This window comes from Mustela erminea, chromosome 18 (assembly GCF_009829155.1).
Source record: "Mustela erminea isolate mMusErm1 chromosome 18, mMusErm1.Pri, whole genome shotgun sequence".
NCBI lineage: Eukaryota > Metazoa > Chordata > Mammalia > Carnivora > Mustelidae > Mustela > Mustela erminea.
This window is the reverse complement of record NC_045631.1, coordinates 21,635,905-21,652,058: the sequence shown is the minus strand read 5'-3', so window position 1 is coordinate 21,652,058 and position 16,154 is coordinate 21,635,905. Positions and strand designations below refer to the sequence as shown.

Genomic DNA, 16,154 nt, shown 5'->3' with positions numbered 1-16,154 from the left:
CTCTGGGTTGTTTTAACTACTGGAAAATGGTAGGGTACTAGGTACAGTTGTATAATTTGCACACTGTCCAAAAGCTTCCTGCTGAGGCTAAAGGACAATGGTGACTGAAATGTAGCCTGTTTCCTGAAAGCCATACCCTCACTGCCAGTGAGGCTGTACCTGCCCAGAGGGTATGTTCTTCCTATTTATTCCAGAATGGTGGCTGGGGGTGGATGAAGGGAGGGGGTCACTGTCTAGTAGCCCTGGCAGTGAGCCTGAGTCCCTGGAAGGAAAGCTAAGGTTCAGGCAGTCAGTCCTGCAGAGGCTGGGGTCAGTAGGTACCAGGGTCACACTGACCCCTCACATCCAGGGGACCTGAAACCTCCTGTTGTTTCCCAGCTTCCCCCCACTTATACTAGATTTTCCCAGTGCCCTGTGTCAGATGGGCTAGTCGGACTCAATTCTGTCTCTATGAGCCTCAGGAATGTTATCTATTTCATGCGGACCATGCCAGTGTTATATCAGAGCTGTTGAGAGAATTAAAGACATGAATGCACACAGCATTTAGCACAGGGCCTGGTACATAGGCAGAGTTCAATAAAGATTAGTGGCTACTATTATTTTTATGGTGCTTACATAGGGATCTGGGGCCAGACAGCTGCTTTGGAGCTAGGCTGAGTTCAAGTGGGACAGCCCTGGGCACAACACTTCATAGGAAATAGCTGAAACATACCTGTTCTACTAAAATACCAGTGTTCCTCTCTGTTTTCGAGTTAGCTGCCAAAAGTAGGCTATGAGAACATCAGAGGCAAAGGGGCGGGTCATAGTGAAAATGCCCCATATCACAGCTGTGGAAACTGAGTCCCAAAGAGGGGAAGTGATAAACCAAGGAATAAGGGTAGAGGAGGAACTGAGCCAGGTCTAAGTGTTTTCCATGATAGTACCAAAATGTCTTCCCGGGTCCACCAGGTACATAGAAAAGACCACCAGAGATAAAGGGAGGGGAGACCAAGAAATCTACTCACAGGCAATCGTTGGCCTGGGGGACATAGTAGAAAGCAGGGACTCTGGCTTCGTACTTGGCCTTCACACGGAGGTTCCCGTTGTGGGTCATAAACTGCAAGACAACAACAACTTGGGGTAATATTAGAACTTGAAAAAATGTGAAATGAAACCATGGTCTACCCAGAAGGCTGCTCTTCCCACTGGCTCCGAGGCTGAGTCAGGAGACACTCCTACTGGAATCTGACACTTCCCATTGGGCTTGGTTATCCATGTGGCTGGGAAGCCCCAGCCTGGGGCAATGAAGGGCTACAGCACACCTCATGTAGGCAGAACACTTTACAGTCCTTCCCCATTAGTTCATTCCATCTCCTCAACAATTTTAATATTGCCATCCTCATTTTAGAGGTGAGGAGACGGGCTCAGAGAGGTTAGGCAACTGACCTCAGATGACGCAGCTAGAAAGTGAGGAGCTGGGACTTGAACCCAGACCTGTCTAACTCCAAAATTCAAATTCTTTCTCCCACCCCCTCCCCAGATGGCCAGGACCACCAGCAGCTATGTGCAGGAGACAGACATAGCGGGAGGATGGAAGAAGTCGGAACTGGCCCCCTTGAGTAGGTAGGTCAGGGTGATCACTGGGGCCCTATGAGCACCTGACAGACCCAGAGGCAGATATGCCTCAGCCAACAGTTACCACTCAGGAACAGAGCTGGCATATCTGGGGTGAGGGCACATGTGGGAAGAAACATCAGGTTTTTAATTTACATCCCCTGAGCCGAGTGAACCCCATTCTCCCCCTCCCCCAGGGACTCTAAACTATGACTTGGGATTTGCATGGGCTTTGGATCCCAACAGAGCAAGTTTCACATTCCAGCTGTGCCACTGATCCACTGAGTGACCCTTGGGCAGTACTGAACCCCCCCAAGTGTCAGGGATTTCAAGTGCAAAAATGAAGAAAGTATAATAGGGGGGTTTAAGGGACAAAGAAACAATCTTCAGGTCTGCCTGCTGGTTTACCGGCTTCCTATCTTTCTCCTGCCCTAGAACATAATTTCCACGTGGGCAGAGACTCTATCCTATTCACTGCTCTTTCCTAATACCCAGCATACAGTAGGCTTACAGTAACTACGTGCCCAACGAATAAAGCATCCAGCAGAGTGCCTGGCACAGAGTGGGCACTCAGGAAACACCCGCCTGCTTTTCCGGTAGTCCTTGAATTCCTCAGCCAACCAGCACAATTTAGAACAGCTTCCTCTCTGAAGGTTTTCTGGCCAAAATGGTATTATATCATCCAGGCTGATGGTGTCCTCCATCTCCATAGATGAGAGGAGCAAAAAGGTGCCCTTCCTGGTGATGGGTGGAAGGGAGACTATAGACCATGAATTAGTCTATTTCTATTCCAGTCCAGGACTTCAGCTAATGATACATAATGCCTACAAATGTAGGCATTGAGCCTACATTTAATCCTTACATCAGCTGATTGAAAGAATAGTTGGATCCTTAAAATACAGAAGTGGAAACTGAGGGAAATAACAAGCTCAGGGCCTTGCACTCAGGGTCTCTGTCTAAGCCAGGACTCTAATAGGCTGTGCTTTCTCTTGCTAGTTACTGCTTCTCTCTGGAACTCAGTTTCCTCCCCTGTAGAGGAATGGGGCTACCCACCCACCACCTCCACCCCTGCTCTGCTGTTTCAAGGCTCTTCAGTGCCCACCCACCCCCCTCACTACCTCCACAGTACTGTCATCCCAGAAGTCAAGTCTCACGGATTTAATTTTGCTGATGTCTGGGAAGTTGCGGTGGACACCAGAGCAGTTCAGGCAGATGAAAATGCCCAGCTTGTAGGAGGCCCAGTCGGGATCTAGGGGCAAGAGGGTGGAAGGGGAGTTGGACGGAGAGTTATGCACAGAAACCACAGCTGGGCTGGGGGTGCTGGAGAGGCAGGGCTTGGCCATTAGGATTTCTGGGGCCCTGCCCAGCGCTGCCCATGTTAGGACGCCCTTTTCTCTCAGTCACCCCACCTTGGGTGAGCTAAAATACCAACATTCAACCTTCTGGTCAGCCTGCCGGCCAAAGCACGGAGGTTACCAGGATGATCTTGGAAGGAGTCTAGGGATGGGGTGAAGGGCTGAGACGAGCACAAAGTGGAAGTGACGAGACTCCGGGGAACCGAGAGGAGAGCGCAGAGGAAGGGGCCGGCACTGGGGCGCCTGGCTGGTGAGCTGCAGGTGGGGAAGTCTGCACTGCGGAGCAGGAACTTGGGAGGACCCCAGGGGCTTCCGGCAGTTGATAAGGGAGCACTGGACCTTCGGGGGTCTGGGACCCCTAGGTTTGGGAGATGTTTGGGCCCGTGGGCGTAGGAGGTGGCTGGGTCCGAAGTGACCATGTCAGGGACCGAGGTCCGGGTGGGTGGGGTGTCTGGTGGGGCAGGCGAACCAGATGGTCAAGGCATCAGGGTCCCGGGTCTAGTGATTGGGCCCAAGGATATGGAAGGGTCGGTGTCCGGGTCCAAAGTGGGGAGGTCAGGCGGCCTGGGTTCGGATGGGCTCGGCAGCCGCTGGGGAGAGCGCGGCCGAGGGCGCCAGACCGACATTCGCTGTCTGGGTGGGCGGGGGACTGGGTCCGAAGGTGTCAGAAGAGCCCCCGCAGGGGCCCGGGACAGGACCTGGTCTGGAAGGAGGAGAGGAGGTCTGCGGGCAGGGATCGCGCTCCCGGCCGCCGCACCCTTACCCGCCGCCCCGCAGTCGGCGCAGTGCGCGTTGCCGGTGCCCGCCGCCTGCAGCAGCTCCAGCAGCCGCTTCTTGTTGCGCTCGCGGTCGCCCATGGCTGGCCCGGCGGGCTCAGCGGGGCTCAGCCCCGCAGCCCCCTAGCCTGCCGACCGCCCAGGGGGCTGAGATCGCCCGGGCAGGTGAAGAGTGACGCCGCTCCACCGCCTCCCGCGCGCCCGCGCCGCCTCCCGAGCGCCAGCCCCGCCCCTCGAGGCTTCCGCCCCGCCCCCGGCGCGTGCCATCGCCCCGCCCCCTTCTCGCCCCGCCCTCCTGCCCCGGCTGAGGCCCGCCCGGCGGGGAGGCACCGGAGCGCAGGCCGGAGAGCAAACCCTGGCCTGCCCGCTTGCTAGTTGCGGGACTGTGGACAACCCAGTCCGCTTCTCTGGCTTCAGTTTCCACCTCTGCAAAAGGCGAATGAGGGCAGGTCTGCGTCTCTGGGCTTCTTGGAAAATTAGACAGAATCTAACCTCCGGGAAAGCGGTCCATGGATGGAGCGCTGACATCTCGACATTCCAAAGCTACCTCCCCAGGAAACCCTCCTTAATACCCGGCTTCGAGCAATCTCTCCAGCTTCTGGTCCTTCTGGAACCCTGTTATGGGATCTGTCCCTCCCTGTGGCCCTGAGCACTTTCTATCTACGTCACATCACAGTTATTTATATATTTATGTGAATCCTTCTTCTACCTCCGACACACACACACACACACACACACACACACACACACACGCCACTCTAGATAGTTTAATGTCAGTAGCTTTATTTCCGTATCCCACGTAACTCCTGGAAACAGCACCTGCACATTTTTAGAAGCCCATTGAATTGTTGCATGACTGTGTTCACCAGGAAAGTGTGGTTTCACCAACATGGACTCTACCAGGTGCTTTTATCTGTTAAGTTCCATCACTGCCAGGTGTTGGCAGGGGCAGGGCTTAGGTGGTCTTGAACCTGGGCTCTCCCTCCACCATTCCTGTCCCTCCTTGACCCTTTTCTCTGTGGTCCGGGGGCACACGCTGCACACACTGGCCTTCCCCTCTGTAGGTAAACACCCATATGTCATATGCATATAGCTTTACCCACAAGGATGTTAGATTTCCATCCTGATAACTGCAGCTGATGGTCTAGCCGATCTGCCTGTATCCCCAATTCCACATACATGCGTGCATACATGTGAATCCATAGGGCAGCATGGTGTAATAGAATGAATCCAAGAATACAGGCATTGAATCTTGGCTCCACCACTTCCTAGCTACATGGCCTTGGACAAATTCCTTCACTTCTCAGAGCCTTGTGGTCCTCACCTGTAAAAGGAGGATCTGGGAAGATCCGTTGATCTTCACTGAGATGTGCCAGTACATGTGTGGCACACGAAATTCACAGAATATGGGGCGCCTGGGTGGCTCAGTTAGTTAAGCATCTGCCTTTGGCTCAGGTCATGATCTCAAGGTCCTAGGGTGGAGTCTGGCATCTGGCTCCCTGCTCAGTGGGGAGCTTGTTTCTGCCTCTCCCCTCTGTTCGTGTTCTCCTGTTCTATCTCTGTCAAATAAATTAAAACAAAAATTTTTTTAAATCCTCATTAGAAGAAAGAAAGAAAGAAATAAAGAAAGAAAGAAAGAAAGAAAGAAAGAAAGAAAGAAAGAAAGAAAGAAAGAAATTATTATAAAATCCTCAGAACACGGTGGCTCCTTTGGTTTCCCTGCTCCTCTGGTCAGCTTGTGGGACCATCCTGTGGAATGCTGTGTATCATTTCCCATCTTTCACAGCAGGGAGGAGGTCAAGCCTCTGGGCCTGGGAGGAGGGGGACGTTACCAAAAATAACCAGCCAGGAGAGTCTCTACTGAGGAGGGTGAAATCTAGTCCGGGGCAGTTCCAGAGGAACCAGAGAGGGCCCAGAGAGGGTCAGAGGGCACGGGGCTGTCGACCAAACAGGCTGAAAGATGATTCATTTCCTCTGCTTTAGATGAGAAAAAAAAGACAGAAATAAATCTCCCAGGAGACACATGGGAAAGGCGAAGTGGGGGAGTAGGGGGGCAAAGAGGGGACGGGGCAAGGATATCATTTCTCTGCTGTGCCCCTGCCAGGGCAAGACCCTCAGCCTTCCTGGTTCATGCACCTTTGTCCCGCTCTCCTCTGGCACGACGGAGGTCCCACAAAAGCCAACCCAGCAAAATGTATCCCCTGCATGATGAGGAATCAGAGGTTGAGAGATTGCTTTAGTTTGTCCTCTTCCTGCCCTTATTTCTGGAAGTTTCCATTTATAGAATTCTAAGTCTTAAGGTGGAATTTCAGGCATTCTCGGAGACTAAATGAATACCCAAATATTTAAGAAATAAAAGGCACGATTGTATTTTGTTTGTAATGGGTTTCTTTCTCTGGGGCAGGTGAGGGTGATAATGCTGATTAACACTTATTGGCTGTTTCACACAGAGTTTCACACCATTTGATCACATTTGAGGTCCCCGACTGTCCTTTGAGGGCAGTATACTGTCCTCAGAGGAGTGAAGTTATCCAAGGTCAAAGAGCCAAATGGGCGGAACAGGGGTCTAAACCTAGGTCTTTTGGTGTCCACCAGCCCCAGGACACCAAATCCCACAGGACAAGCCTGCCTTCCCGTTTGTCCTCCCATTCCTGGATTTTTTCCCCCCCTTACTTCTTAAAAACTGTGGTAAAAGCTCTATAACACACAATTGCCCTTTTAACCATTTTAAAAAATTTATTTATTCATTTGAGAGAGAGAGAGAGAGAGCACAATCAGGGGGAGAGGGAGAAGCAGACTCCCTACTGAGCAGGGAGCCCGACCTGGGGCTCTACCCCAGGACCTAGAGATCACGAACCTGGCTGAAGGCAGGTGTCCAAACATCTGAGCTGCCCAGGCATTCTGCTTTGAACCATTTTTAAGTGTACAATTCAGTAGCATGATTACATTCATGATGTCGTGCGACCATCACCACTGTCTGTTTTTACAATTTTTCATCACCACAAACAGAAACTCAACAGCCCAGTCATGGGTATTGGACACGATCAGAGTTCCGCTCAGGTCTGTGTTCAGGAACCAGAAGCTACTCCAAAGGGAAGAAGAACACTGGGCCAAAGACTGTCGTGACTGGGATCAGGGGACAGGCTGTGAGGGGCAGGGTGGGCGGAGGCAGCCTTCTTCATGGGTTCAGTCTGTATAGCAGCCGTAGGGGTGAGGGAGCAGTTCAGGGCCTGGGACAGAGTGTCCTCGTAAATAAAGCTCCCAGGGTCCCTCAGAGCACAAACATCCAGCCCTGCTCTCAGGGTCACTGTCTGGTGAGCTGAGCCCAGCCGCCACAGGGCTGGAAGAAAGCTTTCAACCACATTCCCAGCCCTGGACTTGGCTCAAGATCCCAGGGGAACAGATCACAACCCCTTTGAAAATTTAAATAATTATGTTTATTAGATTATTTTTAACTACAATTACAGGAAATTTGGAAGATACAATAAAGAAGGAAGAAAACAGAACCCATGAGTATAACCATCACTGATTCAGGGATTGCTGTATGTCAGCCATTATTGCATTTAATCTTAAATACAACCCTGAAGCATAAACTATTTTATGCCCATTTTATAGATGAGACAACTGAGGGCCCCGGAGAGAGTTTTAGTACATTTGTCCCAAGTTACACAACTGAGATGATGCATCCTGGATGATACATAGTCTGGAGCAGGGATTTGAACCCAGCTCTGCGTGGCCCCCTTTCATCAATATAGTAGGTTAATAGCATGAAGTTGACCTACAAAAATAGTAATGTCCTGCAGTTCAACCTAGTATTCTTCTTTTAATAGTCCTACCACCAGTTTTTTAAAAAATATTTATTTATTTTTGAGAGAGAGCTCATGTGCAAGTAAGAGGAGGGCAGAGGGAGAAGCAGAAAGAAAGAATCCTCATACAGACTCCCCTCCCCCATGAGTGCAAAGCTTGATACAGTGCTTGATCCCAGAACACTGAGATCATGACCTGAGCCGAAATCAGGAGTCAGCTGCTTAACCCACTGAGTCACCCAGGTGCCCCTCTACCAACAGTCTTTCTTAACTTTTTCCTAAATTTTCTTCTGGCCATTTATATATATACATTTTTATATCATCAGAATCATATTTTTTCATACAATTTTATGTCCTTTTTTCTTTAACTTTCTTTACATAATGTTTCCTATCATATTGATATGGGTGCTTCATGATACCATTTTAATAGCTACCTAATAGTCCGTGAGAGATGTATATTTCCTTGTTGTTGGACATAGATTGTGCCTGATTTTTTGTTGTTATACGTAATGCTGTAATGAGTATCTTTGTGCCCAAAGCCTTTTCCTCTCTTTAATGCTAGTGTTTTCAAGCACCTGAATCTCCTGTAATTGCTCACTGGTTTCCTGGGGTCCCTTACTCACCTAAGCTTCAAGGTCATGTCTGTTGTATCATCTGTGTATCCCAGCACCTGCCAGCTGTGTAGCAGGGATTCAAAAAAATATTTGCAAGTTAAACAAAGAAATGACTATGGGTAAAAAAATAATAAACAACAAAGCAGAGAGGACTTGGGATCACGAAAGTGTTTCCCTTTGGAATGGAAGTAAGAGGCAGGCGTGTGCAACAGCGGAAAATCAAGCAGCCAGGCAAAAGAATCTGATCGAGTTGACCTATTTCTTTGTATATTCACTGTTAATTTGTCTTTGATAGGAAGCAGCTAAGAGCCCAGAGGGACTCCTCACTGTAGTACTACCAAAGTGTTTGCTCCTTTCACTCATTATATATTTATGGGGCATACACTATGTGCCAGACACCGTTATGGGTACTGGAGATACAGAGCTATAAGCAAAGCAAAGGGTCCTGCCTTTATGCAGCTTACCTTCAAGTGGGAAAGACAGATATACCCATATACAATATGGCACCAGAATAAAAAATGCTGTAATGGAACACAGTAAGGGGATAAAGAAGGTTAGAAGATGCTATTTTGATAGAGAGGTCAAGGAGACCCTCTTTGAGGAGGTGACATTGAAGCAAAGATCTGAAGGAAGGGGTTGAGCCAATGAGGCACCTATCTGGGGGTGGGGGAGAGAGTGTCCTAGAAAAAGAGGCCAGCAAGTGCAAAGGCCCTGAGGTGGTAACATGCTTGGGGGGTGCTTTGTCCACATCCTTTCAGCACAGAGTGGTCCAACTCCATGCTGTGGTGCCTCCCTCAAGCTGCTTCCTCTGCTGGGACACCTGGGTGGCTCAGTTGGTTAAGCAGCTGCCTTTGGCTCAAGTCGTGATCCTGGAGTCCCAGGATGGAGTATAAGGCTCCCTGTTCAGCGTGGAGTTTATTTCTCCCTCTGACCCTCTCCCTGCTCATTCTCTCTCTCTCTCAAATAAATAAATCTTTTACAAAATAAATAAAAATAAAAAAATTTTTAAGCTCCTTCCTCTACTACCGCAGCCCCCTTCTCCTCTACCCCACCCTCCTGCCCAGCCCCCACTGTTCTAGCAAACTCCTGCCTCTATGTTCAAATTCAAATCTTACTTCTTACAGCTTGTCCTATCTCCTTCACCTATTTTCTCACAATGTTCATATTTCTGCTACAATAATCATCACATTGTCCTATGATTTTTTAAAATTTATTTTGTCCCAGTTAACAACGATCTTGTTAAAAGCAGATTGTCCCATTTGTCTTTATATTCTTGGTGACTAGCAAGTGCCGAACCCAAAAAATGTTGGTAGATCTATTTTTGTGAAACGTTCAGGACAAGCAAACCCAAAGAGACAGGAAACAGATTCCTGGTTGCCAGCGGCAGGGAGAGGGGGGGGCTGGCTTGGAGGGTGGGGGTGGGGCACAGAGAGTGACTGCTGAGTGGGTACAAGTTTTCCTTTTAGGGTGTTGGAAATGTTCTAGAACTATTTAGTGGGGATGGTTGCACAACACTGTGAATGTACTAAATATCACTGAATCATACACTTTAAAATGGTTAAAATTGGGCTCCTGGGTGGCTCAGCCAGTTAAGCGTCTGACTCTTAGGTCTTGATCACAGAGGAATAAAACGGCTAAAATGGTGATTATTTTGTTGTGTGAATTTTGCCACATGCCCCCCTGCCGCAAAATGTTGGCTGAATTGGGTGGAAATGAAAGCCCTATTATTACAGGCAATCGGGCATTGTGGGGTTTGCATTCTGAACAAAATATAAGGAGTTGAAACATCCAGTTGTGAATTCTGAAGAGCCAGAAAAATAAGTCCGGAACTAACACATCATAACTAGGTGGTTACACTTTATAACATTACCTGGAGCACTGAGTGAGAAGTTAGTTACAGAGGTTTACTTGCAACTACAATTGAAGAGGTTAGGGTGACATCTGTTGGAAATGTGGTTTGAATGTTGGCATGCTAATCCTGTTGAACTAGAGTTTTTAAAAATTAGGCTTGAAAAGCTAAAACTTCAGTTTCCTTTAGCTTAACCTAAATTAATCACATAGAGGAGTATTTCATTTTTTTAAAGTTTATTTGTTTATTTATTTATCTAAAGAAATCTCTACACCACAGGTGGGGCTTGAATTTACGACTCGGAGATCAAGACTCAGGTGCCCCAAGGATTATTTTGGAAAGCAACTAAGTCTTTTCCTCTTGAGGTGGTTTCTTAAACAATCACACCCCTCATCTCAATCCATATAATCAATGATCCAATTAATAATATCTTCCATTATGAAAAAAAAAGCTTCCATTGTATAACATCTTCTATTTTCCCAGTGATTTCCATAATCTCATTTTCACAACCTTGTAAGAGTGGTACTTTGAAATTTAGTTTACAAAAGAGAAAACTGTTCTTACAAAAGTAAACTGAGGGGCTCCTGGGGGGCTGTCGGTTAAGTGTCTGCCTTAGGCTTAGGTCACGATCCCAGGATCCTGGGACCGAGTCTTGCATTGGGCTCCCTGTTCAGTGGGGAGCCTGCTTCTCCCTCTGCCAGCGGCTCCCCCTGCTTGTGCCCTCCGCTCTCTCTCTCTGACAAATAAATACATAAAATCTTAAAAAAGAAAAAAGATGTAAACTGAGATACACATATATTATATGAGGCAGTATCGGGGCACAAGCCCACGCATTCTGTTCTGGATTTCAAATTGCAGACGCTGCTTTCTGTTTTGATCATTTGCCTTATCGTTTTAATTGTGTGTAATACTTTTTTAAAAGACAATAGGACAGTGTAACATAAAAGCAGAAAAGAAATCCAAAACTTTGGCCAGAGTAAGATTAGGAAGACCAATTATCTTTCCTCTATAAAATATCACTAGGGGAAGGGGAGCAAGGAGATATGTTGTGTGCACCTTGGCCAGAATGATCTATCCAAGAATCAACAGCCTTTTTGTGGGAATCCTGGCTATGTTTGAGGAGGTGATCGACTTTGAATGAAAATAAAGAAGATAATATCACTAAATAAACACTTAAACCTCATACGGTGCATATCTAATTCAAATGGCTTGGAGAATTACAATTCTTTTAAAGATTTTATTTATTTATTTGAGAGAGAGAGAACAGTGAGGGGGAGGGACAAAGGGAGAGGGAGAAGTGGGCTCCCTGTATGAAGTACTAATTTTTAATTTTTGTAATTTTTTTCCCCAAACACAATGAACGTTTTAGATATTAGGTATGGGAATGCATTAATATTTTTCTTTCTTCTTCTTCTTTTTTTTTTTTTTTTAAAGATTTTATTTATTTACTTGAGAGAGAGACAGTGAGAGAGAGCATGAGCGAGGAGAAGGTCAGAGAGAGAAGCAGACTCCTCATGGAGCTGGGAGCCTGATGCGGGACTCGATCCCGGGACTCCAGGATCATGACCTGAGCCGAAGGCAGTCGTCCAACCAACTGAGCCACCCAGGCGTCCCTGCATTAATATTTTTCAACAAACACTTGAATCCTCACCATGCCAGGCAACATGCTGGGTATTAGAGGGGATATGATTGTGGCTTATATCCCTCATGCACTCTAGAGGGACCTACCTTGGAAAGGTGCCGTCACTTGCCCTAGTTCATGCTTTTAGTATGGTGGGATTGGAACACAGGGTTAAAGCACGGGATTGACTGATTCCACAGTCTGAGCATAACCATTGAGCTCCTCTGTCTCCAGGAGACTTGATATATTCTGGTTGGTAGCTTCCAGATCCCTTTCAGAAAAGGTATAGAGAGTGAAATAAGGGGACAAAGACATGTAGCCAAAACCAAAACAAAATGAAAAGCCTTACAGTTCAAGACAGGATGTATTTTGAGAGAGATCAGTCAAGTGCTTGGCAAAAGGGACAGTGCTCTGGTCTGACTGAGGAGGCTCTTCAGGGCAGGGGACACCTTTGTTGGCCCTCGGGAGGTGAGAATTCAGACCATTTTTTGCAGAGGGGGCTGGGAATCTGAGGGAAAGGGACTGGCAGGCACAAAGGTGCAGGGGTGAGACAGCGTGAGACATGTGCAGGGGAACTTCACGTCGCCCCGTTTGTCTCCTGAGTGGGTGTATCTAGCAGGAAATTATCAGCTTCAAGGAACGGAATACTGATCTACAAGTGGCTGAAACCATTAGGTCAGTTTTTCTCTTACTGAACCAGAAGTCTGCAGATGAGTGGTTTTAGGGATGGCCCAGCAGCTGAAGAATGTCATCAAGGCCTCGGAACTCCCCCCTCTTTCTGTTCTTCCTGCTCCTGTCAGCATGGCCTGTCCCGTAGCAGGAGGCCGCTCCTCTCAGCTCCTCATCCCACCCTCAGGGCCTCAGGAAGAAAGGGGAGGTGGCTGCTTCTCCTCCCACTCCTTATGATGATATAAAATCTTTCCCCAATATGCCCCAAACCGAATCATACCCACTCATTTATTTATTTATTTATTTAATAGACACACACACACACACACACACACACACACACACACACACACACAGCAAGAGAGGGAACACAGGCAGGGAAAGTGGCAGGCTGAGGGAGAAGCAGGCTTCCCGCCCAGGAGGGAGCCTGAGGCGGGGCTTGATCCCAAGACCCTGGGATCAGAACTCGAGCGAAAGACAGACGCCCAACCAACTGAACCGCCCGTGAATCCCACCCATTCTTAATCTTCATCCTTAGTAAAGGGAAATGGGATTACCATAACCGGTTCGCCTTCCCTGAAGAAACAGCTCCCCACCTTCAATTAGGGATTCTCAGGAGAGTCAGCGCTGTGGGTGTGGGGTGCCACAGCGGGTGCCTGGTGGAGAGCAGAGAAAAAGCTAGGAGAGGGAGGTGAGGCCCCACCTCACGGCAGGAACTGGGAGATTTGGTCAACCAAATCTGTTGGCCAGGACAGGTGGGGTGTGTATGAAGGACAGGGAAGGGGTTAGGTTGATCGGCAGCTGGAAAATTGAGGCTCAGGGGGATTGTGCAAGAGCCCAGGTGAGAGACTGTGAGACCCTCACTAGGGTAGCCATAGCAAGAGAGAGTTTAAAAAGGTCATTTTAGGGGCACTTGGGTGGCTCAGTTGTTATGTGTCTGCCTTTGGCTCAGGTCAGGATCCCGGGTCCTGGGACTGAACCCTGCATCAGGCTCCCTGTTAGCAGGAAGGCAGCTATGCTCACCACTATACAACCAACACCTGCTTCCCTGCTTAGCAGGAAGCCTGCTTCTCCCTCTCCTACTCCCCGTGCTTGTGTTCACTCTCTCTTGTGTGTCTCTCTCTGTCAAATAAATAAATAAAAACTTATAAAAAAAGAACATTTTATATTCCTGAAACAAACAACACGTTATATGTTAATTAGCTGAATTTAAGTTACAAAATATTTAAAAATTAAAAAGGACATTTTGCAGTTAAGGTTGATTGAACTTCTTATGTTTTTAAGCATTTACCGAATACCATGTAGTAGTGAGTCATGAAATTAATATTGACTTAGCGGTTCCAACTAACCCAGCTTCCAAAAAAAGAAGTCTCTTAACTCCTCAAAATCCTTTATGTCTTTTGTCTCTTTCACTTGACTTTGTTCTGTTTCCTTTTAAATCTTTCTAGACAGGGGTGCCTGGGTGGCTTAGTGGGTTAAAGCCTCTGCCTTTGGCTCAGGTCATGATCTCAGGGTCCTAGGATCAAGACCCACATCGGGCTCTCTGCTCAGCAGGAAGCCTGCTCCCCGCCCCCCACCGCTGCCTCTCTGCCTATTTGTGATCTCTGTCTGTCAAATAAACAAGATCTAAAAACAAAAGTAAATCTTTCTAAACATTGCCTCTTTGTCTTTTTGAGAAACCGAATTCTCTACTTCCCGCCAGTGCGGGTGCTCCCAGAGTTTTCTCCTTGACTTGGTGTGGTGTCCCCACACTACCTCTCCCTGGCTCATCCATGTACTCATGGGTTACAACACCATCCCTCTACGTGGACAGCCTCCAAATCTATACCCCAGCACGGTCCTCTCCCTTAGCTTCAGACTGACCTATCTAACAATAATCTACTACAGGTCTCCACCTGTTGTCCGGCAAGTTTAAAAATGGACCAGTGTGGTGTTGTTGTTTTAAATGAAATAAAATAGAAAATAGAAAGATGCATTATATGTCATAATGCAAGTATTTTTTTAATGAAGCTTTTGTTTCACACCATACACCTATGCATCCTGTGCCACGGCCAAAAAAGTTTAAAAACTAGAAAACAGGGGGCGCCTGGGTGGCTCAGTGGGTTAAGCCTCTGCCTTTGACTCAGGTCATGATCTCAGGGTCTTGGGATCGAGCCCCACATCGGGCTCTCTGCTCAGCAGGGAGCCTGCTTCCCTCTCTCTCTGCCTCTCTGCCTTCTTGTGATCTTTGTCAAGTAAATAAATAAAATCTTTAAAAAAATAAAAAAAATAAAAACTAGAAAACAGGGTCTCCCAGGTCGCGCAGTTGGTTAAGCATCTGCCTTTGGCTAAGGTCATGATCCCAGGGTCCTGGGACAGAGCCCCATTTTGGGCTCCCTCCTCAGTAGGTAGTCTGCTTCCCCCTCTGCCTCTCCCCCTGCTTGTTCTCTCTCTTTCTAGAATAGATAAAATCTTAAAAAAAAAAAAAAAAACCACGCAGAAACCAGATAACAGGCTAGACACAGTGATGAAAGGAGTGGGAGGAGCCAGGGATTTCTGTGATACAGACAGGGAAGCGAGAAGGACCTGGTTTCTGGGGAAAGTTACAACTTTCATTTTGAACACAGAGTCTGGTTTACAGTAAATCGTGCACCTACAGTAGTCGCCCCTTTCCTTCCCACTTCCAGCTTCAGGTCAAAGGATATTGAATGAATGCGGGAGTTTCCCCTGAAGGTCATTAGTAATTAGCTGCCAGGAAGAGTTCATGCTTTTAAGGGGGAACTAATATTTATTGAACCGTTAGTATGTGCCAGGCTCTCTGCATTGTTTTGTTTTGTTTTTTTTATTTTTTATTTTTTTTACTTTTTTATTTTTTTATAAACATATAATATATTTTTATCCCCAGGGGTACAGGTCTGTGAATTGCCAGGTTTACACACTTCACAGCACTCACCAAAGCACATACTCTCCCCAATGTCCATAACCCCACCCCCCTTCTCCCAACCCCCCTCTCTGCATTGTTTTTAATGCCTCTGTGTGAGGTAAGTACCATTATCTCCATTTCACAAATGAGGAAGCTGAGGTTCAGAGAGGATGAGACATTGTCTAAGGTTGTGCAGTTAGTGAGTGATTTATTACATCTTGCCAGTGAACGTTGTCATCTCTGAAAGCCTCAATCACCAGGGATCTTTAGGGCTCCAGTAACAAAGTACTCGGAACAGGGCGGCTTAAAACAACAGAAATTTATTCTTTCACAGCTCTGGAGGCTGGAAGCATGAAATCACAATATAAGCAGGGCTGGTTCCTTCTTTAAATTTTTTTTTTTTTTAAAGATTTTATTTATTTTTCAGAGACAGAGGGAGAGAGCACGAGCGAGCACAGGCAGACAGAGAGGCAGGGCTGGTTCCTTCTAAAGGTGAATCTGTTCCATGCCTCCCTCCTAGTTTGTGACGACCCCCTGGTGATCCTTGTCTTCCTTGGCTCGTGGATGCATCACTCCCAGCTCTGCTTCCATTCTCACATGGCATTCATATGGTCCTCTTCTTCTTCTTCTTCTTTTTTTAAAAAAATATTTTATTTATTTATTTGACCGAGAGAGAGAGAGATCTCAGTGGGCAGAGAGGCAGGCAAAGAGAGAGAGAGGAGGAAGCAGCCTCCCTGCTGAGCTTAATCCCAGGATCCTAGGACCATGACCTGAGTCGAAGGCAGAGGCTTTAACCCACTGAGCCACCCAGGCTCCCCTGGTCCTCTTCTTTTAAGGGCACCAGTCATATTGAATTAGTCACTCGCTTTCACTCTAGGATGACATCATTTTAGCTAAGTACATCTGCAATAACCCTATATCTGAACAAGATCACATTCTGGGGAATTGAGGGCTAGGACTTCAACATAC

At 47.4% G+C, this 16,154-nt stretch overlaps 2 protein-coding genes across 8 annotated transcripts in view; one reads left to right on the top strand and one right to left on the bottom strand.

Moving 5' to 3' along the window:
* The window catches only part of ADAP2 (ArfGAP with dual PH domains 2), a 29,199-nt gene extending 25,263 nt beyond the window's left edge, over positions 1–3,936 (bottom strand). For 5 of the 6 annotated variants that reach the window (XM_032319609.1, XM_032319607.1, XM_032319611.1 and 2 more), the window contains exons 1-3: positions 3,712–3,936; positions 2,712–2,842; positions 1,005–1,096 (exon numbers count right to left, since the gene is read on the bottom strand). In XM_032319609.1, coding sequence (XP_032175500.1) covers positions 1,005–1,096; positions 2,712–2,842; positions 3,712–3,805 — 317 coding nt within the window. In that variant the 5' untranslated portion in view covers positions 3,806–3,936. The remainder of the gene's footprint in view (positions 1–1,004; positions 1,097–2,711; positions 2,843–3,711) is intronic. The other variant, XM_032319610.1, reaches the window with a different exon arrangement.
* TEFM (transcription elongation factor, mitochondrial) overlaps positions 1–16,154 on the top strand; it is a 44,003-nt gene that overhangs the window by 1,162 nt on the left and 26,687 nt on the right. For both annotated transcript variants that reach the window (XM_032319615.1, XM_032319614.1), the window contains exon 2: positions 1,520–1,602. The gene's annotated coding sequence lies outside the window, so the exon portion shown is untranslated. The remainder of the gene's footprint in view (positions 1–1,519; positions 1,603–16,154) is intronic.